The following is a 24,924-nucleotide window of genomic DNA, read 5'->3' on the forward strand; positions in this document are numbered from 1 at the left end:
CCTCCCAAAGCGCTGAGCTTACCTGTGTGAGCCAATGCGCCTGGCCCAATTCATAAGTTAGCTGTACACTGCTCTCAGTAGTATGATGAAATCTTTCACTGTCCTGCCAAGAAGTGAGTCCTCCCTTGTCCCGAGTATCCACACTGTAGATGCTGACCGCCTGTCAGTCACTTAACAGTTGTCTTGGTTATCAGGCTGGGTGCAGTGGCTCACACCTGTAATCCCCGCCCTTTGGGAGGCTGAGACAAAAGGATCACTTGAGGCCAGGAGTTCAAAAGACCAGCCTGGCCAACATAGTGAAACCCCATCTCTACTAAAAACACAAAAAGTAGCCGCATGTGGTGGTGGGTGCCTGTACTCCCAGCTCCTCAGGAGGCTAAGGCAGGGGAATCACTTGAACCTGGGAGGCGGGGTTGCAGTGAGCCGAGATCACTCCACTGCACTCCAGCCTGGGCAACAGAGTGAGATTCTGATTCAAAAATATATAAATAAATAAAAATAAAAAGAGTTGTCTCAGTTATCAGATGGATTATCTAAGTGCTTGTGTTCAAGTAACCCTAATTTTACTTAATAGTATCCCCAAAGCACAAGAGTAGTGATGCTTGCAATTGAAATACACCAGAAAGAAGCTGTCCAGGGCTTCCTTTAAGAGTGAAAGTCCTCGACTTAGGAAAAATGGAAAATCATCTATTGATGTTGCTAAGATCTAGGGAAGGAATCTCCTATCCATGAAATTGTGAAAAAGAAATTCAGTCAAGTTTTACTGTCACATCTCAAACTGCAGGAGTTATGGCCACAGTGAGTGATAACTTATATGATGATATACTGTTATAATTGTGCTGTTTTATTAGTTACTGTTGTTAATCTCTTACTGTGTCAAATTGATAAATTAAACATTATCATAGGTAGGTATGTAGAGGAAAAATCATTATAAATAGGACTTGGTACCATTTGCAGTTTCAGACATTCGCTGGGGGTCGTGGAATGTACCCTGTGTGGATAAGAAGGAACTGCTGTATACCCATTTCCAGATGAGGAAACCGAAGCCTCAAGCTGTTTAGTCACTTGCCAAAGTTATGCAGCTAATACAATGGGGAAACCTGAATTGGAAACCAGACAGGCGGCAGAAGGAGAGCGATGAAGAGCCTGGAACTCAGACATAGCCACCCTCACCCCCACCCTATGCCCCGCTGATGACTCCCACTCTCCTATTTGGATTGAAATGCACACATCAGCATCATTCCTTAATTAGGTGAGGAAGAGCGCCTTCTCCAGATGTCCCAGAGAACACCGCCCGGCCAGTGCCTGTGAATGGTTCTATCAGGTCATTAGCACCTCAGAGGATCCCTGGCCGCCCTTGGGTACCTCCCACCAGCTGCCAAGAGAAGCTGGATGCTTCCCAGCCACAGTTTCTCCTAGTCTTCTCCTCTGCCCCCTCCCCACTAAACACACTCTCTTTTCCCTTTAGTTGTCATTTTTATTGAACATATAAATCTTGTGCCAGGCAGTGCTTAGCTAAACATTTTCTTATACATTAGCTCGGTTTTTAGAAGACTTTTACATTTTAAAAATACAGAAAAATGGAGTCAAAAAGAAAAAAAAAGCAAAATTCCCTCCTAAAGCACTTTTATAGAGTATAAGAAGCAAAAGTTTTTCTCCTTCTGCTTCTCAAATTCTACCCCCTCCCCAAGTGACAAAGGTTGCTTAAAGCAACTTTCTCAATCATTCCGTGTGTATTGGGATATATTTATATTCATGTCTTTATGATTATGTCTATAATCTAAATCAATATCTACCTATTTTGCCATCAAGCTACAATATATATATATACGTATATATTATTAGCTGTACATACTGGCAAATGCCTGTAGTCCCAGCTACTCAGGAGGCTTACTTAGCTGGGAGGGTCACTTGAGGCTGAGAGGTTGAGGCTGCAATGAGCCATAATTGCGCCACTGCATTCCAGCCTGGGCCACAGAGCAAGACTCTGTCTCAAAAGAAAGAGAGAGAGAAAGAGAGAAAGAGAGAGAGAGAGAGAGAGAATGAGGCCTTCCATATGAACATCTTTCCAGGTAATCATATGGTCAGAGCTTCCTCATTCTTTATGATAGCTGCCTATACTAGACCCTTATATAGGTGTACCTTGGCGAATCTAATCCTTCCCCTCATAAAGATGATCTAAGATGTTCCCAGGCTTTTTTATTTTTGCAGTGGTTGTTCAATACTCATAGCAGTCTTCTGAGGATAGCAGCATTACACCTATTTTAAACAAAGAAAACTGAAGCTCAGAGAAGTAGAATAACTAGCAGAAGGATGCACAGTTACTAAGGGGTAGTACCAGGATGCAATCCCAGGTTGGTTTGACTTCATGTTTATGTAAAGCAGTTGATACTGAGTTTGGATCACAGCAACTCTCAGTAAGTCAAGATCTTCATTCCCACAGGTTGATACTGATAAATATCAACACACAAATGGAGTCATTACCCTTGCCTGGAAGGGCAGAGGGAAGAAGAATAAAACTAACATTTATTTAGCACTCAGAATGTGTCTGGCACCTTACCAGATTTTTTTTTCTTTTTTTTTTTTTTGAGGCAGAATCTCATTCTGTGGCCCAGAATGGAGTGCAGTGGTGTGATCTCAGCTCACTGCAATCTCTGCCTCCCAGGTTCAAGTGATTCTCCTGCCTTAGCCTCCAGAGGAGCTGGGATTACAGGCACCCACCGCCACGCCCAGCTAATTTGTGTATTTTTAGTAGACGGGGTTTCATCATGTTGGCTATGATGGTCTCGAACTCCTGACCTCAGGTGATTCACCAGCCTCAGCCTCCCAAAGTGTTGGGACTACAGGCGTGAGCCACTGCACCCAGCTGCTAGATTTCTTATATACATTATTTTACTGAATTCTCAAAGAGCCAAACAACAATAAAGCCTATTAGAAAGACACTGCCATCCTTGTGTAAAAAAAGCTGAAGTCCAATAAAGATAAAGGTCCCAATGTCACACAGCAAATAGTAGAGCTGGGTTTGAACTTGTGTCTACCTTGCTTGCATTTCTAATGGATACAGATCTCAGCCCACAAACCCAGGTGTGTGTGAATATAACTTTATTTTTCTGTAAGTGAACTTAGTTTCTTAATTTCCTTGCTAAACCTGCCTCTTGCCTAGTTTCTCCACCTCATTTCCTAGTACCACTACTTACCCAAGCCATACACAGGCCAAAAGCGTAGACATCATTGGTGCCTCTGTTTTCCCTATTCCCCACACCCAACAAACCAAGTCTCATTGGCTTTGCCTTCAAAATATCATCATAGCCAAAGGCAAAGGCTTCTCCCACTTCCCCAGCTGCCAGTTTAGCTCAAATCACCATTGCCCCCACCCCAGATCATTCTCCATCTGGCAGCCTGAGAGACCATTTACAAAATGCATATCCTATAACATCACTCTCCTGCTTAACCTCCTCCCTGAAACCCGCTTTGCCCTTGGAATAAATGCTCCTCAGTGGCCCACGTGCTCTCCCTTCTGTGGCCTCAGCCTTCTCTCAGCCTTTCCCTCCTTCTCCCTCTACTCTTCTGTTCCCTACTGGGTCTCTTCTATCCCTCCATGCACCACCTCACGCTGCCACAGAGCCAGCCCTTCCTTTTCCCTCTGCCTGCATTGCTTGCCCTGATTTGCAATGAGGCTGTTTCCTCTTTCAGCTCTCAGGCCACACAGCCCCCTCAGAAACCCCCTCCCCACCTCATCACCCTCAGTCACTCCAAGTCCCTTGTCTTGAGGGTCTTCCTAGCTCTGATCGCTGTTGGAAGTCATTTGTTTCGTTGTCCGCCCCATCCCCTTGGAGGATCCAAGAGTGCTCTGTGTCATGCCCCAGGAGCCAAAGTGCCTGCAGGGATACCGGGCACGTGGCAGCTATTTATTGAGTGAAATGAGTGAATGAATTTATGTTATGAGTTCTGTGTCTACTGGGGGAAGAGGGCAGGAATTTAATATCGGCCGATTCTTTAATCTCAGCCAATTTCTTCCCTTGAGGGGTATCTAAATTCTGGGGAACAGCTGAGGTGGGTACATCTGGTCTGGGTCATTGAGCCATGCCAGCATCTGCTGAGATGTTCTCACTCCCTGGGACAAAAGGAACATCATCAGGTACATGGGAATAAGGGTTAGGGGGACATCAGTTAATGTTCAGCAGAGTCAGGGCCAGGCAAGGTGGCTCATGCCTATAATCCCAGCACTTTGGGAGGCCGAGGTGGGCAGATCACGAGGTCAGGAAATCGAGATCATCATGGCTAACATGGTGAAACCCCATCTCTACTAAGAATACAAAAAATTAGCCAGACATGGTGGCAGGTGCCTGTAATCCCAGCTACTCGGGGGGTAAGGCAGGAGAATCACTTGAACCTGGGAGGCAGAGGTTGCAGTGAGCCGAGATTGCACCACTGCACTCCAGCCTGGGTGACAGAGAAAGACTCCATCTCAGAAAAACAAACAAAAGAACAAAACAAAACAAAGCAAAGCTATGCAGTGACAGTTTCTGTGATAAAAAGAAAAAAACATTCAGCAGAGTCACCCACCACCAATCTTTAGCCCACTCTATTCTCCCACACTCCTGAGACCAGGAACACTCAGGACCCTGGGATCTCCCTTCCCCAAGTTCTAGGAGCCAGACCCCAGGATGGCATACAGCAGCTGGAATGCATTGCTGAGCACATGCCCCACCAACCCCAGCGAGCTCTGCTCCTGGGGGAAGGTGCTCAGTACTGTTCTGCAGCACGGGCTGGTGATTCACAGTTTATGAGCCGCCTCACACTCATCACTTTGATGCTCACAACAAGTCTGACAGGCAGGAAAAGTAGAGTTTATGAGCTTCTTTTCGCAACTGTGGAAACCAAGATCAGAAATGGTAATGTGAGTTGCTCAGGTTTGCAGAACAGACATGGGGGCAAATCTAGGACTGGGAGATTATTACATGGTTAGAGCTTAATAAATGGTAGGTGCTGCTCTTCCAAACAGTGAGGACTCTCAGTTTCTGAGGACTCTCAATTGCAAAGTACAGAAACCCATTTCAAATAAGCTTAAGTAGCCACATAAGCTATTGGCTGATGGAACTGAAATACCCTAGGTTTACCTGTTTCAAGCACGGCTGGAGCCAGGGGCTCAAATAATATTAGCAAGAGTCAGACCATCAACATCTCTCAGCTCTATGTTCTCTGCCTTGATTTCACCCTCAAGCTTGCTGTCTCCAAGGGGGGCCCTTGGCAGCTGTAGCCCCAGCCCACTAGCTTAGCCACTCAATGGAAAATAACGTTTTTCTTTCTCAGCAGTTCTAACCAAGCTTCCCAGACTATCTTCACTGGACCAACTTGGTCACTTGACCTCCCCTAAACCAATCACTCCAATCAGGGTGGTAAGATGTATTGATTGGCCAGATCTGGGTCATGTGCTCACCCTCTTAGCCAACCACTGTAGCCAAGAGAATTTAGAATTCTGATTGGCCAGGACTGAATCACATGCCCACTTCTGAAACTGACAATGGAGTCACCCTCACTCACTCTCTGCATGGGCTGAAGTGGGAGAGAAGGCATTCCCTACAGTGGAGTGAGGGTAGCTTTACTTGTGGGAGAGAGAATGGAAGCTCCTCTGGCAGCTAGAACAGATGTTCCCTCTAGATGCCTGATACAGACCAGTGACCTCAGCCTTTGGACCATCACAGAGAAACATGCCATGATCTCTCTCCCCTGCCACCTAATCCTGATCTGGTCTATCTAATGACACCTAACCAGAGGCTCCAGGCTTGAGGCTCTGGCCTGAAACAGAGGCTGGCCTCTCCCTGGGAACTAATGGCAGCAGGTGATGGGGGTGAAGGAAGTGGCAGTGAATGTGATGTTAGCCTGGTATCCTCCCCATGCAGAGAGATGAAGTCCTAAGTCTCTAAGGAGTGGGCAAAGCAGGGGCCCCAAACAACAATAACAACAAAAAAAAAAGCCATAGCAGTGATAAAAGGAAGAGGAAAAGAAGACTTGGGCTCAGAGAGGCTCTGGAATAAAAGGAGAGTCTCAAGCAGTGAAGAGATGCCAATAAACAAAGCTTAAAATCCAGGCTGGGTGCCCTGACTGATGCCTGTAATCCCAGCACTTTGGGAGGACGAAGTGAGAGAATCACTTAAGCCCTCACTTCAGACTCCTCACCAGGAGTTGGAGACCAGCTTGGGCAAAATAATAATATCCTGTCTCTACAAATATATATACATATGTATATAAATTAGCTGGGTGTGGTGACATGTGCTTGTAGTCTTAGTCACTGGATCGGGGGCTGAGGTTGGGGTGATCACTTGAGCTCAGGAGTTCAAGGCTGCAGTGAACTAGATTGTACCACTGTACTCCAGCCTCAGTGACAGGGTGAGAACCTGCCTCAAAAAAAAAAGAAAGAAAGAAAGAAATACAGGCTGGGTGCAGTGGCTCATGCCTATAACCCCAGTGCTTTGGGAGGCTGAGACAGGAGCATCACTTGAGGCCAAGAATTCAAGGCCAGCCTGGGCAACATCGTGAGACCCCATCTCCAAAAAAAGCGAAAACAGTAATGGGGCATAGTGGTGAGCACCTGTAGTCCCAGCTACATGGGAGGCTGGGGCAGGAAAACCACTTGAGCCCAGGAGTTTGAGGCTGCAGTAAGCTATGATTACATCACTACACTCCAGCCTGAGTGTCACAGCAAGAACTTGTCTCAGAAAACAAACAAAAAAAAAACAATTCCGACATGGAGGAAGTACTCAGTACTCATCCCACTTGTTTATTTAACAACCTACTATGTGTCAGGTACTGGGAAGATGGCAGTGAACAAGACAGAGAAGATCTCTTGGGATTTACAGTAGAGAGGAATAAACAGACACATCATTAAACCCATAATTAATCATTTGTAATATGTGCCTGAAAGAGAAACACAGGGTGCTTGCTGTGAGGGCAAATTATCGGATGGCATCAGCCTGGGGATGTTTATGGTAAGATCTGAAGCACAGATAGAAATTACTCAAATGCAAGATGGAGAAGGAAGACTATTTGAAGCTGAGGGTGCCTGTGCAAAGGCCCTGAGGCAGGAGAGAGAAAACAAACCCTGTGCAGCAGGAGTTTGGTGAGAAGGATCTGGAGATGAGCTGGGGCCACCTCACACAGGATCTCATAGGCCAAGTTAAGGATTTTTGTCACCATTCAACAAGAAGTTGCCCAAGATCCCTGCAGACATATACGAAGGACAGGCAGATGTTCAGGGCACACTTATAAAGCACCTACTATGTACCAGGTTGGGTGAGAGATACTTGAGATTCAGTGGTGCTTATATTCTAGGGAAGAAGAAGTCAGAAAATAAACTAGGTAATAAATATAAATAAGATATTTAGGACACTCGCAGATCATCATAAGCTCAGCAAAGAAAGTGACTGGAGATGTTCAAGTAAGGTAGGAGCCTGGGAGCTCTGTGAAGGGCTGGAAGAGAGTGGTCCAGGCAGAAAGAGCATCAGCTGCAACGGCCTGGCAGCTGTAACACATGTACTCACCAGTGCACCCACACAGAGTCACATCCACACATGGGCATCATGTGCCCATTTACATTCCTTGCTCTTCCAAAATGCATCTGCGTCCACCTCTGATAACCTGGGATGCCCCCAACCTCATCACACACACACACACACACACACACACACACACACACACACACACACCCTTCTGTAGGCTCACCCTACTCGGAGACAGCCCCCACCACACCCTCATCATATGGCAACTAGCAAAGATCCTGGGGGCTGAGTGGGCAGGGAGAACGGGGATCTGGGAGAGGAGACTCCACCCTCTTTCCCTTCTCCAGCCAAGAGGCCTGGGGGGCAGCTCAGATTTGAGCAGGGGTGGGGGGACCACCAGGACGTCCACGCAAGTTGGAGGGAGGTGTCCAGGTCTTTACCTCGTAGAACTAAATCCCAGTGTGATGTTTGCTCAAAACGCCAGAACTATTCCTGGATGTCAGGTGCAGTTAATGGTTGCCGTGGTAACCGCCCATGCTTAATGAATAGAAGAGAGTAAAAGACGCCCCAGATAAATGTCAGGACCCAGGATGGATTTGCTTGAGAGCAAATCTGTTAGCGCCGGGCAGAGCTGACCAGTGAAGGTTGAAATGAGCAGTCCAGGGTAGCTGGAGACAGATCCAGGAGGCTCTCTTCTCTTTCTCAGCTTAGCATAGTCAGAAGGCTAACATTTCACAAAATGTCAAAAAGTGGCTCTTTATACAGACAGTTAAACATAGGCTCTGGTTTTGTGGATTTGATTCTGCCCATGTTTACAGGGTTTGCAGGGGACAGAAATCTAAGCCCGGCCCTCTCAGGAGTTGAGACGTCACTTTTTTTTTTTTTTTTAACTCTTCCTGCATTATGTTTTTTAAATAAATAAGGTGTCAAATTAGGGTCAAAAATAATCTTTTGAACTCTGAACCACTACACATTATTTTGTCATTGTGCTATTTACGTGCTGCTTACAGGATTAAAAAATAGCTGGTAGCATCTGGGCGCGGTGGCTCATGCCTGTAATCCTAGCACTTTGGGAAGCCGAGGCAGATGGATTACTTGAGGTCAGGAGTTCGAGACCAGCCTGGCCAACATGGTGAAAACTGTCTCTATTAAAAAAACAACAACAACAACAACACTTAGCTGGGCATAGTGGCATGCACCTGTAATTCCAGCTACTTGGGAGGCTGAGGCGCAGGGATCTCTTGAACCTCGGAGGCGGAGACTGCAATGAGCTGAGATTGAGCAACCACAGTCCAGCCTGAGCAACAGAGGGAGACTCTGTCTCCAAAAAAAATAAGAGAGAGAGAGAGAGAGAAACAACTGGTAGGGCGTCTGGTGATGAGGCATAAGTTAAACGCCGAACAATGAGTGTCCCTCAAGTCTGTTGGAGTACACCAGTGACCGCGTGCATCGCTGCCTTAGGGAAGGATGTCAGAGTCTGATGGTATCTATGAAAGTGAAACCCAAGTTCAAGGTATGGACCAGCTCTGGACTCGCAGCTGCAGTCAGGGACTCAGGACTCACCATGGCTGTGATGCTTGCTTATGGGGAGACCTCAGGTAAGTCTCAGTAGATATCAATCCCAAACCTTTTAAGAGGAAATAACCCTTTCCACAAACCCTCCACACTCACAAACCTATCTTGCCTATCCTCCAGGAAGGGTCTCAGATACTCCCTGAGGGCAAGTCCTTTGTGATGTGATGACAATATTGTGTGTCCATTTGGCAACAGAGGCTGGAGCACCTCCTGAGGTCACAGCACATCTCTCAGACTGCTATGCATCAGAATCTTGGAGAAACCTGTTCAAAAATACAGGTTCTCAAAGCCTCGAATTCAGGGCACTCCTAGAGGCCTAGGAATGCACTTGTTTTTGGTTTGTTTTAACGAGAGCCCAGGTGATTCTCATGCAGGTGGACCCAATTTTTCCAGGCACCTCTGAAAGAGAGATGTCACCACTGAAAAAGCAGCTAAGCCCCAGAAGCCACAGCTACGACCCTTGCTCTCTTCAGCCCTTCTCCCCAGAACCTCTGCTACAGCACCAGAAGCTGCTGTGGTCTGGAAACATGATGAGTTCTGCCTGCCTTTTAATGCTTGCCGAGGCAGGGTTAAGAAGACTTTCACATACTCTAAGCAATGAACTGATCCAGGTGACCACCCTAACCTCGCAGAACTCCAGTGATGGTAATACTAAGCTATTAAGTAAGGAAGATCAATGTACATCTGGTGCTTTTCCCATAGCATTTCAATGCTTTTTATAAATGTCAAATATCAAATAATTTCTAGTTGTCATTCTCTCTCTCTCTCCCTGTACCCCTGCTTTGCTGGTACCCCAAACACATGACAATTGTACCTAATTGGTGACTCCTACAGCAGCACATACAAAGTTTCAAGGTGCTGTGTTGGTGAACATGCGCTGTGGTCTAGGATAGGATGTGCTGGGCTCTCGGCTCTGCACTCCAGGTCTAACCAGAATCAAAACCCTCAATAACCAAATAATGATGGACCAAGGAAAACATTTCACCCTAAACCTCCCAAACCCATCCAATGGGCCGATCAAGCAAAGAACTCAAATCCAGGCTCTTTAGAAATGAAGCCAGCCTATTCATCATGTGCAGAGAAAGATCGCACAGACAGTTGTTCCTCCTTAAATTCCCCATAGTTGGTTTTAAGGTAGGACCCTCTCTCGACGAGGCATACCTCTTGTGGACTCTGGCTTGATTACTGTTCCACCTCCACCACCAGTGGCTTCTCCAAAAGGCCCAAGGTCACTTACAATGATTCCTCTAAGATGCACTTTCATTCCTGCTCCTCTGCAAGTTCTTCGCATGCAAACAGATTTTTTACACTATAAATCAGATTTTGTTTCTCATGCACTGAAAACACTCCAAAGCCTGGACCATGCATGCTCCTTTTCAGTTCTGGACCCTGGCCTGTAAGATGCTCGGTGATCTGTGCCTGCTGCTTCATGGGCCTGATCTCATCCCACTTTCCCCCTCACTCACTCTGCTCCAGTTGCCCTGAGCTTGTCTTGGTTTTAGAAACACACTAAGTGTTATCCTCCCTGAAGGCCCTGGCACTTGCAATTTCCTCTGCGTGGAAGCTCTTCCCTCAAATCTTCCCACGGTGGTTTCCTCTTTTCACTCAGGCTACCTGCTCGGATAGGCCCTTTCTGTCCACCCAATCTCATTACTGTCCTCCCCTACCCCAATCACATTCTCTCCAGGGTTTATTTTCATGGGACTTAGCACTGAAATTATCTTTTCCTTTTTACTGATGCGTTTGTTTCATTTATTTCTTTGTTTACTCTAGATCCCTCTCCACTAGAATATAACAGCCTAGTCTGTTTTGTTCACTGATAAATTCCAAGTGCTGGAAACAGTGCTTAACGCAAGCAACATAGGTACCTCTCCAGATATCTGTTGAACAAAAGAATGAATCAGGGACCAGGGACGGTGGCTCATGCCTGTAGTCACAGCACTTTGGGAGTAGCTGAGACAGCAGATCGGTTGAGACCAGGAGTTTGAGACCAGCCTGGACAACAGTGAGACCCCATCTCTACAAAAATAAAATAAAGATTAGCCAGGGGTAGTGGCATGCACCTGCAGTCCCAGCTACTTAGTAGGCTGAGGTGGGAGGATCACCTGCTGAGCCTGGGAGATTGGAGTTGCAGTGAGCCATGATTGTGCCATTGCACTTCAGCCTGGGCAACAGAGCAAGACCTTGTCTAAAAAAAGAATAAATATTAAATCAGGATGTGCACCAACCACAGTTCTGTACACCAGAAGAAAATGTTTATTTCTCAAAAACTGACTCATGGTTCTCTTATTAGAAGCAGTAATTTGTAATTGGTATACCCTAAGTGCTTCATCTGGATCAGGGGCCAAGTTTAGCTCAGGGTCCTCGTTACTATGAATTCATTATCCAAATCCCTTTATGTGCAAGTTTGCACAGACATGCAAGTAAACTCTGTCTTAATATGAATATGTGCATTCACCACTGGACCACTTACAAAATCATTCTATACACAGGCACCCCCTCCCCACTCCATTCCACCATCCCTGACCCATTTAACACTCTGCAATTCACGGTTTTTGTCTGGCAGTCTCTCTCTGATTGCCAGCTCTTGTCAACGAAACTAGGAGGCAAAACGTGATGCGTTAACCACGGGTAGACAGGAGCCTGCTGGAGGGACACAAGCTAACAATGGAAGAAGAGAAAATTGACAAGAATGATGATGTGATAGACACATCCAACGATGTGAATATCAAAGGATTAACAGGAGCCCTCGGGAAAACTGACGACATACTCAAATATTTCTTGCAAAAATGACCCATTTTATGATCCTGCTGTGAAAGTCAAACTTTACGATCTTGTTGGGGAAGGGAAACATTTCATACTGGACATCATGTGATTTTATCAGAAAAATTATACACACCCCCCACCCCTGCCGCTCTGAAATCAACAAAGCTTACCTTTTTGTTGACCCTAGTTCATAGTTAGAGAAGATCAGAAAAAATCACCATGTTTTCCTGAACTGTAATTTTATTTTCAGATAAAGTTGGAACCACGTTTTTGGACTTGATTGTTTACGATGGAGTAGGAGTCCCTGGGGTTTTTTTTCTTTTCTTTTCTTAAAAAAATTTCAAAATGTTTCAGGTCTCATTGTCACCACTGCAATATATATACTGTATGGAAGCATAACCTGTTTCAATTTAGCCACACTTACAATTTTCGGACACCGTGATCAACAGTGCCATTCTCATCTAGAAAGAGGCTTTAGTCGCTATTCATGAGTGGACTCACCCGAAGGCTGTAGTCCTTGACCTTAGCTGCACAGTTAGAATCACCCAGAGAGCTTTGAAAAATCTACAGCTTGGGCAACATACCAAGACCCCATCTCTACAAAACAACATTTAAAAATTAGCCGAGTATGGTGGTGTGCACCTGTAGTCCCAGCTACTCAGGAGGCTAAGGCAGGAGGATCGCTTGAGCCCAATAGTTTGAGGCTGCAGTGAGCTATGATTGCACCACTGCACTCCAGCCTGGTGATAGAGCAAGACTCTGTCTCTAAAAAAAGAAAAGAAGGGGAGAGGAGAGGAGAGGAGAGGAATTCAGATGCCCAGATACAGTAAGAATCCCTGGGAGTAGCACTCCAGCCTCAGCATTTTTCAAGCCTCCCTTCCAAGGTAATCCCAATGTGAACCGACGTTGAGAATCAATAAGGCATCCTTATTCTCAGATAATAAAGATTTGCTATAACACCAGAAGCCCAAACATTCTTAGTCAAGGGCTTAACCGAAGTTCTCAGGAAGCATAGTCAAACATGGTATTTGTTCTTCCTTCTTGATATTGCAAAGCAAAAAACTTCACAAAGGGGATCTAGCAAAAGACCCACAATGCTGGACCCTGGGTTCCTGTTGGCCTCTGTTTTGAGCTCTAAGCTGGACTTTGGGGAGCCTGGAATGTGATTGCATTGGCTAGACTCATGCTGAGATGGATGTCAAGCTCTGGCTACAGAACTGGCCCTGTTTATGGGTTAGAGCAGGTTCCGGGCACTGTCGCTGGGCTAGGTGGGCTGATGAGGAATGCCAGCCCTCACTCTGAGCACATAATGACTGTCCAGAGCCTGCTCTGAAGTAGTGTCTCTCTGCTAGATTAGTGGATTCCCAGCCACCAAAGTCTGCCCCAGGACCCACCGTCTGGGCTGTGCAGAGGAGATGAATGTGAGGCGTCTTTTCTGGAAGCTCATCAAGAGGCTCTGCTGATATCCTCTCCTTCCACTGAAGGGGGGACATCCTAGGGAAACCTGCCCCCCCGCTTTAGGATCTCCCTTTCAGGACTACAAACTTGGAAAGATAGAGCCTTGGATGACAGTCTCACTTCCCCAGGCCTCTCTGCTCTGGCTCCAGTATTTCTTGACTTCAAGTCAAAACCACTAAAACCACAGAAAGCTCTGTCTGGCCTTTGGTCAAAATTGGCATAGCATAGCAAGTGGGTCTAGGTCTATTCCCTCCCAAGAGTGGCGGCTCCTTGAGCTCCCTGCCTGGGTTTGCACTGCGTGGGAATACACACACATGTAGGCACCCCACCACCCCTTTAGGATCTCCCTTTCAGGACTGCAAACTTTCCAAGTACAGGCCTGGTGTGGTGGCTTACATCTGTAATCTCAGCTCTTAGGGAGGCAGAGGCGGGAGGATACTTGAGACCAGAACTTCGAGACCTGCTTAGGCAGTGTAATGAGAGCCCATTTTTAATAATAACAATAATTTTTTTTAAAATTGAAAAAAGTTAAAAATACAAACATCCCCTTTCTAGATTCCCTCCCCATCCCTGCATGTTTTGAAGACAGCAGGACTCGGTCAGTTCTTCCAGTTACCCCAAATCTGGTGACCTCAAGGTTACTCCCTACCCTAAGAGAGAGCTGGGGCTGACCTTGGTCCATGTGCAACTCAACCTCCTAGATTTTCCAGAGATCCCAGTGCTGAAGGGACAGCTGGAAGGGCAGCTGATGGACCCAGTGATCCCAGTCCTGAAGGGACAGCTGGAAGGGCAGCTGATGGACTCAGTGATCCCAGTGCTGAAGGGACAGCTGGAAGGGCAGCTGATGGACCCAGTGATCCCAGTGCTGAAGGGACAGCTGGAAGGGCAGCTGATGGACCCAGTGATCCCAGTGCTGAAGGGACAGCTGGAAGGGCAGCTGATGGACCCAGTGATCCCAGTGCTGAAGGGACAGCTGGAAGGACAGCTGATGGACCCAGTGATCCCAGTGCTGAAGGGACAGCTGGAAGGGCAGCTGATGGACCCAGTGATCCCAGTGCTGAAGGGACAGCTGGAAGGGCAGCTGATGGACCCAGTGATCCCAGTGCTGAAGGGACAGCTCTAAGGGCAGCTGATGGACCCAGTGAAACCACTGCAATAGGCCCTCTTTTTTCCTACTAGCCTCTCTTCCATTCCTCAAACTCACCAAGTTCACTCCTACCCCAGGGTCTTTGCATTTCCATTTCCTTTTGCCTAGAAAGCTCTTTCCTGGACTCTTCATATAACTGGCTCCTTCTCTTCTTTCAGGTCTGAGCTCGAGTCCCTTCTGCAACAACCCCACCCAATGTTGCCCTCCACTTGCCCCCACCCGATGAAGAGTTGCTATCACGTTGTGTTTTTTATCTTTCTTGTTTTTTTTGGTTTTTTGTTTTTTGCTTTTTTTAAGATGGAATCTCACTCTGTCACCCAGGCTAGAGTACAGTGGTGAGATCTCAGTTCACTGCAACCTCTGTCTCCCGGGTTCAAGTGATTCTCTTGCCTCAGCCACCCGAGTAGCTGGGGTTACAAGCAGGTACCATCATGCCCAGCTAATTTTTGAGGTTTTTTTTTTTTTTTTTTTTTTTTAGTAGAGACGGAGTTTCACCATGTTGGCCAGGCTGGTCTCAAACTCCTGCCTTGGCCTCCCAAAGTGCTGAGATTACAGGTGTGAGCCACTGTGTCCAGCCCTGATGTTTTGTATCTTTCAAAGCACAGTTATCTTGTCTATAGTCTTTCTCTTCAATGAGAATGTAAGGTCCAAGGATCAAGACCTTCTCTGTCTTGGGCACTAGGGAATCCCTAGGACCTAAAACCAATCTTCACAACCCAGTTCTCACACTTACCTTCCCTGGTTCCCACCACTCCCTCTCCTCCCACCTGTACCCACTGGATCTGTCCTCCAGACCATTAATCTTCTAAACACCTTGAGCTACGTTGAGTTCCCAAATGAGTTTTTCTCTTGTTCATTCTCTCATCATCACACATGCTATACCTTACGCTTCGAGAAACACCCTCCCTTTCTCTGATTAACTTCTAATTAACCTTCAGGTCTCAGCTTAGACATAATTTCACTCCACGTGCAGTTAACAAAAATTATTCTGCTAAGTTATCAGGTGAGAGAATTTGGGGCACTTTTAATCCTTTCCATACTGTTTTAATTCTCTAACTATGTACATCTATTCTTTTAATTTAAAAGGGATTAACTGAATCAAGGTAATGAACTGTTTCTGGTTTTCTTTGTATTATTTCTTTGTATTCAAAAGTATCCTAGTAAATGTGATTTTAAAATGCTTGTACCACAATGACTTCATTATTACAGCTTTATTGTATGGTTTAATATTGCATAAGAAACCACCTCACTGAGCTCTTTCATTCATTCTACTGTGGTTTTTTTTTTTTTTTTTTCAGCTAATTGCCTTCAGCTTCTTCTTCTTTTCATTTTTTCTTTGCTTTTTATTTTTTATTTTTTTGAGGGGGAGTCTAGCTCTCTCACTCAGGCAGGAGTGCAATGGTACAGTCTAAACTCACTGCAATCTCTGCCTCCCAGGTTCAAGCGATTATCCTGCTTCACCCCATCCCCATCCCCCTCCACCCCACCAAGTAGCCAGGACTACAGGTGCCCACCACCATGCCCAGCTAATTTTTGTATTTTTAGTAGAGACGGGGTTTCATCATGTTGGCCAGGCTGGCCTCGAACTCCTGACCTCAGGTGATCCACCTCCCTTGGTCTCTCAAAGAGCTGGGATTACAAGCGTGAGCCACTGCACCCAGCCTACCTTCAGCTTCTTAAATAGACTAATTCTATCACCTGGAGAAATTGCAATTTTATTCCATTTTTTTCTGTTGCTTATAACTCTTAATTCTGTTTTATTCCTTCTTGTGCTAGGATTTGTAGAACCATAACAAATAATGGAGGCAATGGTGGGCATTCTTATCTCAGTTCTGATTTCAGTAGGAAAATTTCTGGGGTTTGACCTTTAAGAAAAAGTGTCAGAAGTTACAGCTAGAAGGAATGAATAAGTTCTAATGTCCTATAGCACTGTAGAGTGAATATGGTTAACAATAACTTAGTGTGGCCAGGTGTGGCGGTTCACACCTGTAATCCCAGCACTTTGGGAGGCCTAGGCCAGAGGATTTCTTGAGTCCAGGAGTTCAAGATCTGCCAGAGCAACATGGCAAGACCCCCATCTCTACAAAAAAATCTAAAAATTAGCTGGGTGTGGTGGTGCACACCTATAGTCCCAGCTGCATCGGAGGCTGAACTGGGAGGAACGCTAGAACCCAGGAGTTCAAGAGCAGCCTAGGCAACATGATGAGACCCCATCTCTACAAAAAATATAAAAATTAGCCTAGGTGTGGTGCATACCTATAGTCCCAGCTACAGGAGGCTGAGGTAGGAGGGTCACTTGAGCCCAAAAGATCGAGGTTGCAGTGAGCCGTAAGCATGACACTGCTCTCCAGCCTGGGCAACAGAGCAAGACCTCATCTTAAAATAAATGAATAAAATAATTTAGTGTATCTTTTCCAAAAGCTAAAAGAGATAGATTTGCTAATCACCTTGATTTGATCATTATTCATTATATACATGCAGCAAAGTATCACTCTGTATCCCATAAATATGTACAATTGTTACATGTCAACTAAAAAGGAAAAGAGAAAAAAAAGAGTGTCGGCTTAAGGACAGCAGCGCCCTCCTCATGTGAAGGAAGTGCTTTTCTATTGTCTGAACCAGAAACAAACTATTGGTACTATCTTCTCTCCCCAGGATGAAGCTGTGGCTACCAAAAAGCCAGTCTCTGCAACTGTGCTTAAACACCTCCGGAAATCTCTTTTGGCTCTATCTTTCACTCCAAGCCTCTTCCCTGGGTCCTGGGGTCTATGAGTTCTCATGACTCAGCTCTCACACATGCCCTTCCCGGGACTCCTGGCCTCCCTCAACTGTAACCACCGGATCCATCCCCCAGACCAAACACCGTTAATCCTCTTCCTGCCTTAGCTTCTACTCTCTGCTCCAATGCCTGAGCTTAAAGCTGTGCCAGGACAATGCTCATCTCTGTACCCTACCTTCACCCTTGCAGTCTGCATGTTTTCAACATCTCTCTTGGTTCCATCTTCTGCAGTGAGTGGGCAAGTCCAATCTCATTCTACTTTTCTTAGATTTACTGATATGGGAAGATACTCTTAAGAAAATGTAAGTGAGAAGAACAGCATGATCCCAGTTTTGTAAAGCCATTTGTGTGCAAAATCACAAGAGAAAAAAGCCTGGAAGGAAATATACAAAAATGCTAAATAGTTATTTCTGGGAGCCAGCAATATGCTACTTACATGAATGTCCAAGCTCACTTTGTGATGCACGTATGACATGGGCTGCCAGTAGATTCATTTTCAGTGTGGAGTCTTCCTTGGGGGAAATTCTTGGTTCCTTTTCCTTTTATTTTGCCTCTTGAAATCTCACCATGGCGCCAATGTGTCTCTTGTGATCCTAAAATACCTACCAAAACCAACGGTAATAATAGCTGTAATATATTGAGTTCCTACCATGTGCCAGGAACTGTACTAAGCGCTTTATGTCATTGCCTAATTAAAAGATTTATGTGTAAAGTGCTGAGAACGGCAACTGGCGTAATAACTGCTTTACTTCCTCAACTAATTCTCATGGCAACTCCATGAAGTTACTATTATTATCTTCATTCTGTAGAAGAAGCAACTGATGTTTGGAGAGGCAATTTGCCACAGGTACCGCAACTAGTAAGTGGCTGAGTCAGGATTCATGCCTACGTGTGACACCAGAGACTTGGCTCTTACTACATACATTTTGGTTCAGGGGTTGCAAACTCGAATCTCTACAGGGCCAGGCAAGGATACAGAGCCAGGTGGGGACTTCAGCCAACTGGAAGGTTTACACCCAGTCTAAAGAGGGCTGCTGATGTCAGCTACATCATCCAGGGATTCATTACTCCTGCATGGAAATGTGAGACAGAGATCCCCGTTTTTGAAGAGAAACTGTGAATCGGGGTTTTATGTGAAAAAGTTTGAATTTTAAGTTGCAGTAGCATGGGTGGCTCACGCCTGTCATCCCAGTGCTTTGGGAGACTGAGGCAGGAAGATCACCTGAGGTCAGGAGTTCGAGACCAGCTGGACAACATGGTGAAACTCAGTCTCTACTAAAAATACAAAAATTAGTCAGGTGTGATGGTGCGAGCCTGTAATCCCAGCTACTCAGGAGGCTGAGGCAGGAGAATTACCTGAACCCAGGAGGTGGAGATTGCAGTGAGCCAACATCGCATCACTGCACTCCAGATGTTTTATTTATCTCAAAATAAAATAAAACAAAACAAAACAAAATAAATTGCAGAAGCATACTTAATTTTTAAAATTAAAATATGCAAAAAAGTATCGCAGGTAAAACAAACACACACAGATAAAACCATAAAATGAGACAGTCTGTAACCCAGATTTGCCCAAGAAGCCAATATTATCAACTTTGGAAACACTAACCTAGGTTACGTCTTCTACCCCGGGAAGGCCCAGACTCCCCTTTGTTTTCCATCTTTGCCCTCTTGGGACAGAAATCTTTAAACCAGGGACCACCAAAATTTGTTCTTAAAGAGCCAGAGAGAAAACATTTTCAGCTTTGCCATCTCTGTGGCAAATACTGAATTCTGTCATACTGGCATCAACATGTTTTATCCCCTTTACTCCTCAAAATGACTTCATGAGGTGCCTAATGTTAGAATGAGGAAATTGAAGCAATGTAAACAAATAGGCATGATTATGTTTCAATAAAACCTTATTTTCTGATGCTGAAATATGAATTTCACATTTTTTATAGGTCACAAATAATATTCTTCTTTTGCTTTTTTTTCAACCATCAAAATATGCAAAAACCATTCTTAGCTCATGGGCTGTACAAACATGTGTGGTAATGAGCTGCTATAGACAATTAAAAACTGATGACTGCAGGCCAGGCACAGTGGCTCATGCCTGTAATCCCAGCACTTTGGGAGGCTGAGGCGGGTGGATTTGCTGAGGCCAGGAGTTCAAGACCAGCCTGGACAACACAGCAAAACCCCATCTCTACTTAAAATATAAAATTAGCTGAGCATGGCTGAGCATGGTGGCTCAAGCCTGTAATCCCAGCACTTTGGGAGGCTGGGGCAGGCGAATCATGAGGTCAGGAGTACAAGACAAGCCTAATCAACATGGTGAAATCTCATCTCTATTAAAAATACAAAAATTAGCCTGGGTGGTGATGCATGCCTGCAGTCCCAGCTACTCAGAAGGCTGAGGCAGGAGAATTGCTTGAACCCGGGAGGCGGAGGTTGCAGTGAGCCAAGATCACACCATTGTACTCCAGCGTGGGTGACAGAGCAAGACTCCATCTCAAAAAAAAAAAAAATTAGCTGGGCATAGTGGCACATGCCTGTAGTTCCAGCTACTCAGGAGGCTGAGGCAGGAAAATAGCTACAACTGGGGAGGTGGAGGTTTCCAGTGAGCTGAAACTGCACCCTTGCACGCCAGCCTGGGTGACAAGTGCAAAATTCTGCCTCAAACACAAACAACCACCAAACTGGTGACTGCATCCCCAGGACCTATTGGCGTTTGCTGGTTCTGAGTCTTAGTTTCAAGCTGCCTGAAGCCATCAAGAATAAGACCATTTTGCAAGCAGATCCCCATATGCATGTAGTTCCTAATTCCCTCAATAATTCCAACTGGTCTGTTTTTAGTCGTGTTTCTATTCCATCTTCACCTGAACACCTTCTTCCTTTGAAATCTGTGGATTTCAAGTATGGAAAACATCAAATAACGAGGAGTACAGAAATCAACTAACAATGAGATGGTGTCACTACCAACACCCTTCCCCTGCCCGGGGGCCCCTGAGACATGCCAAGGGGAGGCATAGTTAATGGGGAAGCCACTGGTCCAGTTCACTGCCAACATCAATAGTAAGGCATGGGCTATAAAATGATCATGGAATCACCATGCAAAGAACTTAGCTTATAACACTGAGACTTGTTGAAGAGAGTGCAATTCCTAATAATTGTTAGGAACTTTGTCTTTGAGGTCAGCTAGACATTTGCCAACTGTGTCCTTGAGTAAATCAGTGACTTTGCTCAGCTTCTATTTCCTCATTATGTTAATAACATTGCCTCATTATAACATTAGGCACCTCATAAAGTCATTTAGATAACTAAAGAGGATAAAGCACATAAATGTGGCCGGGCACAGTGGCTCACGCCTGTAATCCCAGCACTTTGGGAGGCTGAGGCAGGTGGATCACCTGAGGTCAGCAGTTCAAGACCAGCCTGGCCAACATGGTGAAACCTTGTCTCTACTAAAAATACAAAAATTAGCCGGGCATGGTGCTGTGCACCTGTAATCCCAGCTTCTCAGGAGGCTGAGGCACGAGAATCGCTTGAACCTGGGAGGCGGAGGTTGCAGCCAACCGAGATCGTGCCACTGCACTCTATCCTAGGCAATAGAGCAAGACTCAGTCTCAGAAAACAAAACAAAAACACATAAATGCTTAGAATGGTGCCTGGCATATAGGTGCAAACGTATGTTACTTATTATGATTTCTTATTCAGTCAACTGGAAGGGGACCGGCGTGGTGGGCCTTAAAACCAAACAGGAATATATGAATGAAACTCTAAAATATGAACAAGAATAAATAAGGCCTTTCTTTCAATATCAGGGAAGAAATTCTGGGTCTTGTTTTTTCTAAGAATTTCCTTGAGTCTTCTCTCCTGAACCTCCTTCCTGGTTCTGAGTCTATTCTTCGCCTGGTAAGCAGAGAATCAGAACAAAGGAGATGTTCTACAGATTCCAAGGCATTTATTATGAAATGACTCTGGCCTGGAGCCTACTTATAGTAGTTAAATATATGACACTCTTATTTTTAGGAGATCATAATAGACATCATGATAGTAATCATAATAATGGCTGCTATTCACAGTGTAATGGTGAAGCCACAGCCTTTGAAACCTGGATCCAAAAATCAATTCCATCACTCACCAGCTGTAACACATCTCCTCCGTGGTTTTCCATTGTCTCATTATCCAATGTCAATATTAATAGCCTCCACCTCCTGGGGTGGTAAACAAGGGTAAATGAGATAAGGGAGGTAAGGTTTCAGCTATGTGCTTGGCCAATCGGAAGCACTTAATAAGTGTCAGCCATTATTATGACATGCCTAGAGCTTTGCAAAAATTATCCCATGTCTATGTATGGCCTTATTTCATTCTTACAATAACAGCTCCCGAAATACCAATGGAGCTCTGCCTGATTCTGAACCTTGTCCAATTTCCACTGCCCCCCGCCCGACCTCATGCCAGCTACACAGACAGGGAAAGGGACAAGAATGCATAATTTCCAGAAAATTTTTTGTCCTTTAAAAGAACTGGCAGAGCTATTAACTGCCCCCAGAGACTGGTTAACTGTCTAGTTAACCAACATCCAAAACAATGATTAAACATCCACACCAAGTTAAGTCAAGCTTATGTTGAAAGAGGGAAAGAAAGCACATGTGGGGCCGGGTGTGGTGGCTCATGCCTGTAATCTCAGCACTTTGGGAGGCTGAGGCAGGTGGATCACCTGAGGTCAAGAATTCGAGAGCAGCCTGGTCAACACGGTGAAACCCTGTCTCTACTAAAAATACAAAATTAGCCAGGAATGGTGCAGGCACCTGTAATCCCAGCTACTCGGGAGGCTGAGGCAGGAAAATCGCTTGAACCCAGGAGGTGGAGGTTGCAGTGAGTCAAGATAGTGCTGTTGCCTCCAGCCTGGGCGACAAGAACAAAACTCTGTCTCAAACAAAACAAAACAAAAGACAGCAAATGCAGACAGGTGTTCAAAATGCATGTTCAGCAAATCTGAGGCTCCCAAAGGTATGAGCCTCATAGTGAGAGACAGTGAGCTGTGATCTTTTGGAAGGGTGGAGAGGGAAAGGGAGGGTCCTGTGGTCAGATATGAACATCGTTGGGGAGAGTGGACTATTCTGGAATACTTGGATTTAGCTCTTGGTTGGAATGCCAATTCTATTTAGGTTGGTGCAAATTAATTGCACAGTTTTGTACCAACCTAAATAACTACTTACCTGAGCAATCTCAAGAAAAATTCTTAAGCTCTGTTTCCTCATTGGTAATGAGCAGAAAAAATGATGTACTTGAATTCCAACTGAGTTTTCCTCCACTGACCGGAGGAGAGGGGAAAGATAAGGCAGTCCTCATAATTAGTGTTTACATTTTATTTTATGGGTTTTTTTGCCCTTCTAAAGTGGATCCCAACATCATGCAAAATCTAAAAAGCAGCAAATATCCACCTCCCGCTTGTATTGCTAATCTTTTGTCTCTACTGGTCTCTTTTCTGCGCCCTAAAGAAACATGCTGTTGGTGACTGATCCCATTGGCTCATGGCTATTATCCCAGCAGTTTGGGAGGTCGAGTCAGGAGGATCACTTGTGACCAGGAGTTTAAGGCCAGCCTGGGCAAAAGAGTGAGACACTGTCTCTAAAAAAAAAAAAAAGTTTAATTGGCCAGGTATAGTGGCATATGCATGTAGTCCTAGCTAGTTGCTACTTGGGAGGCTGAGGTGAGAGGATCACTTAAGCCCAGGAGTTCAAGACTGCAGTGAGCCATGATTGCACTACTGCCCTTCAGCCTGGGCCACAGAATGAGACCCTGTCTCTAAAAAAAAAAAAACAAAAGTGCTCTTGGGCCTACCAGTCCAACAACAACCCTATAGCCCCCAACAACTGGAGAAAGGATCCGTACATAGGGATAGGAACCCAAGCTGGGCCCCAGGAGCTCTGTCTCCTTTAGGCTCAGAACCCTTATCTGTTTTCACAGGGGCTTTCCGAGGCGTGTGCAAGAAAATCGATCACTTCCCTGAAGATGCTGACTACGAACAGGATACAGCTGAGTATCTCCTGCGTAAGTTCCCCGGCTTCTCGGGTCTCTCTGGAAGGAAGGGATGGGTCCCTGCCATCACCCAGCTGCCTCTGAGTTGGAGGTTCCTCAGCATCCTTCCCTAGAAATGGATAAGTGCAAAGGAGCCTCATGTGCCAGTACACGGAGACATTCAAGTGGTTCTGAGATCCAAGCCTTTTTAGTTTCAATGAATTAGAAATAGAAAGAAGAACCAGGGGTGGGTTGGGGGATAGTTTCTGCCTGTAAACCCAGCACTTTGGGAGGCAGAGGCCAGAAAGGATTGCTTGAGCTCAGGAGTTCCAGATTAGCCTGGGCAATATAGCAAGACCCCATCTCCACAAAAAATTTAGAAAATTAGCTGCATTTGGTGGCACACACCTGCAGTCCCAGCTACTCAGGAGGCTGAGGTGGGAGGATCACCTGAGCCCAGGAGATTGAGGCTGAAGTGAGCTATGATCATGCCACTGCAGTACAGCCTGGGTGACAGAGTGAGACCCTGTCTCTGAAAAAAAGAGAAAGATAAGGGAGGGAGGAAACAAGGAAGGAAGGGAGGGAAGGAGGGAGGGAGGGAGGGAGAAAGGAAGGAAGGAAGGAAGGAAGGGAGGGAGGGAGGGAGGGAGGGAGGGAGGGAGGGAGGGAGGCAGGAAGGAAGGAAGGAAAGAAGGGAGGGAGGGAAGGAGGAGGGAGGGAGGAAGGGAGGGAGGGAGGGAGGAAGGAAAGAAGGGAGGGAGGGAGGGAGGAAGGAAGGAAGGAGGGAGGGAGGAAGAAAGGAAGGAAGGAGGGAAGGAAGGAAGGAAGTAAAGGAGGGAGGGAGGGAGGAAGGAAGGAAGGAGGGAGGGAGGAAGAGAGGGAGGGAGGAAGGAAGGGAGGGAGGGAGGAAGGGAGGGAGGGAGGAAGGGAGGGAGTGAAGGAAAGTAAGTGAGTCAAAACTGCAAGGTTCTTTTTAGTTAGTTTAGGAGAAAAATCTAAGGAACTTTCTCTAACTTGAATGCAAGTTTTCACCTTCCCAGGAGAGTTGATTGGAGGTGCTAATGGCAGAGTGCTAATGGGTGAGGTGAGGTGCTAATGGGTGAGGTCCCAAGGGGCAAGGCGTAGGAGAATAAATACAAACCCAAGTTCACCTCTCCTTTGACTTCCCTCCAGTTTCAATCCTACTGGGACAGGGCCAATGTCTCTGTAGGATTTTTCCAAGGTCAGTAACCTCAATATGACATGAGCTGTCACAACTACAGCATGTAGGAGCCAATAGAGTGTGGTGGCTTTGAGCCAAAGCCTCTGGAACCTGGGCTTTGACCCTCGTTTGACTCTATTAGATGGGCAAGTGGCTTCACCTCTCTAGTTCCTTTCTTCACTTTTTTCTGAAATGCAGATTATAATATCATCCATCTGACAGGGTCATGAAAATTAAGTAAACTAAATCATATTACTCTTCGTCTGGGACCCAACACATAGTCAGGAGGCAGTAATATGCATTAGCTCCTGTTTCTTGCATGGGATTAGCAATAGCAAAATTCACCGCAGAGACGAGCCTTCCATTGGCCCAGGAGGCACAGAGAGAACTTGATTTGGGATTTCAGTGTAATTTCCTCAGAAAGAATGTGTGTTGTGTTCACTCAAAATGATAATGAGGCTAAGTGCAATGGCTCACACCTGTAATCCCA

At 45.7% G+C, this 24,924-nt stretch overlaps 1 protein-coding gene and 1 non-coding gene across 2 annotated transcripts in view; one reads left to right on the top strand and one right to left on the bottom strand.

Moving 5' to 3' along the window:
• Positions 1 to 24,924, top strand: part of CACNG3 (calcium voltage-gated channel auxiliary subunit gamma 3) — a 104,595-nt gene that overhangs the window by 64,692 nt on the left and 14,979 nt on the right. The window contains exon 2 of the mRNA XM_012464747.2: positions 23,183 to 23,266. Coding sequence (XP_012320170.1) covers positions 23,183 to 23,266 — 84 coding nt within the window. The remainder of the gene's footprint in view (positions 1 to 23,182; positions 23,267 to 24,924) is intronic.
• Positions 12,184 to 12,314, bottom strand: LOC135269148 (small nucleolar RNA SNORA1). The gene has a single exon (XR_010337453.1). It is a non-coding gene; the product is annotated as a small nucleolar RNA SNORA1 (small nucleolar RNA).

Source organism: Aotus nancymaae, unplaced genomic scaffold (genome assembly GCF_030222135.1).
Source record: "Aotus nancymaae isolate 86718 unplaced genomic scaffold, 86718_ANA_hifiasm-v0.15.2.pri h1tg000049l, whole genome shotgun sequence".
NCBI classification, from domain to species: domain Eukaryota; kingdom Metazoa; phylum Chordata; class Mammalia; order Primates; family Aotidae; genus Aotus; species Aotus nancymaae.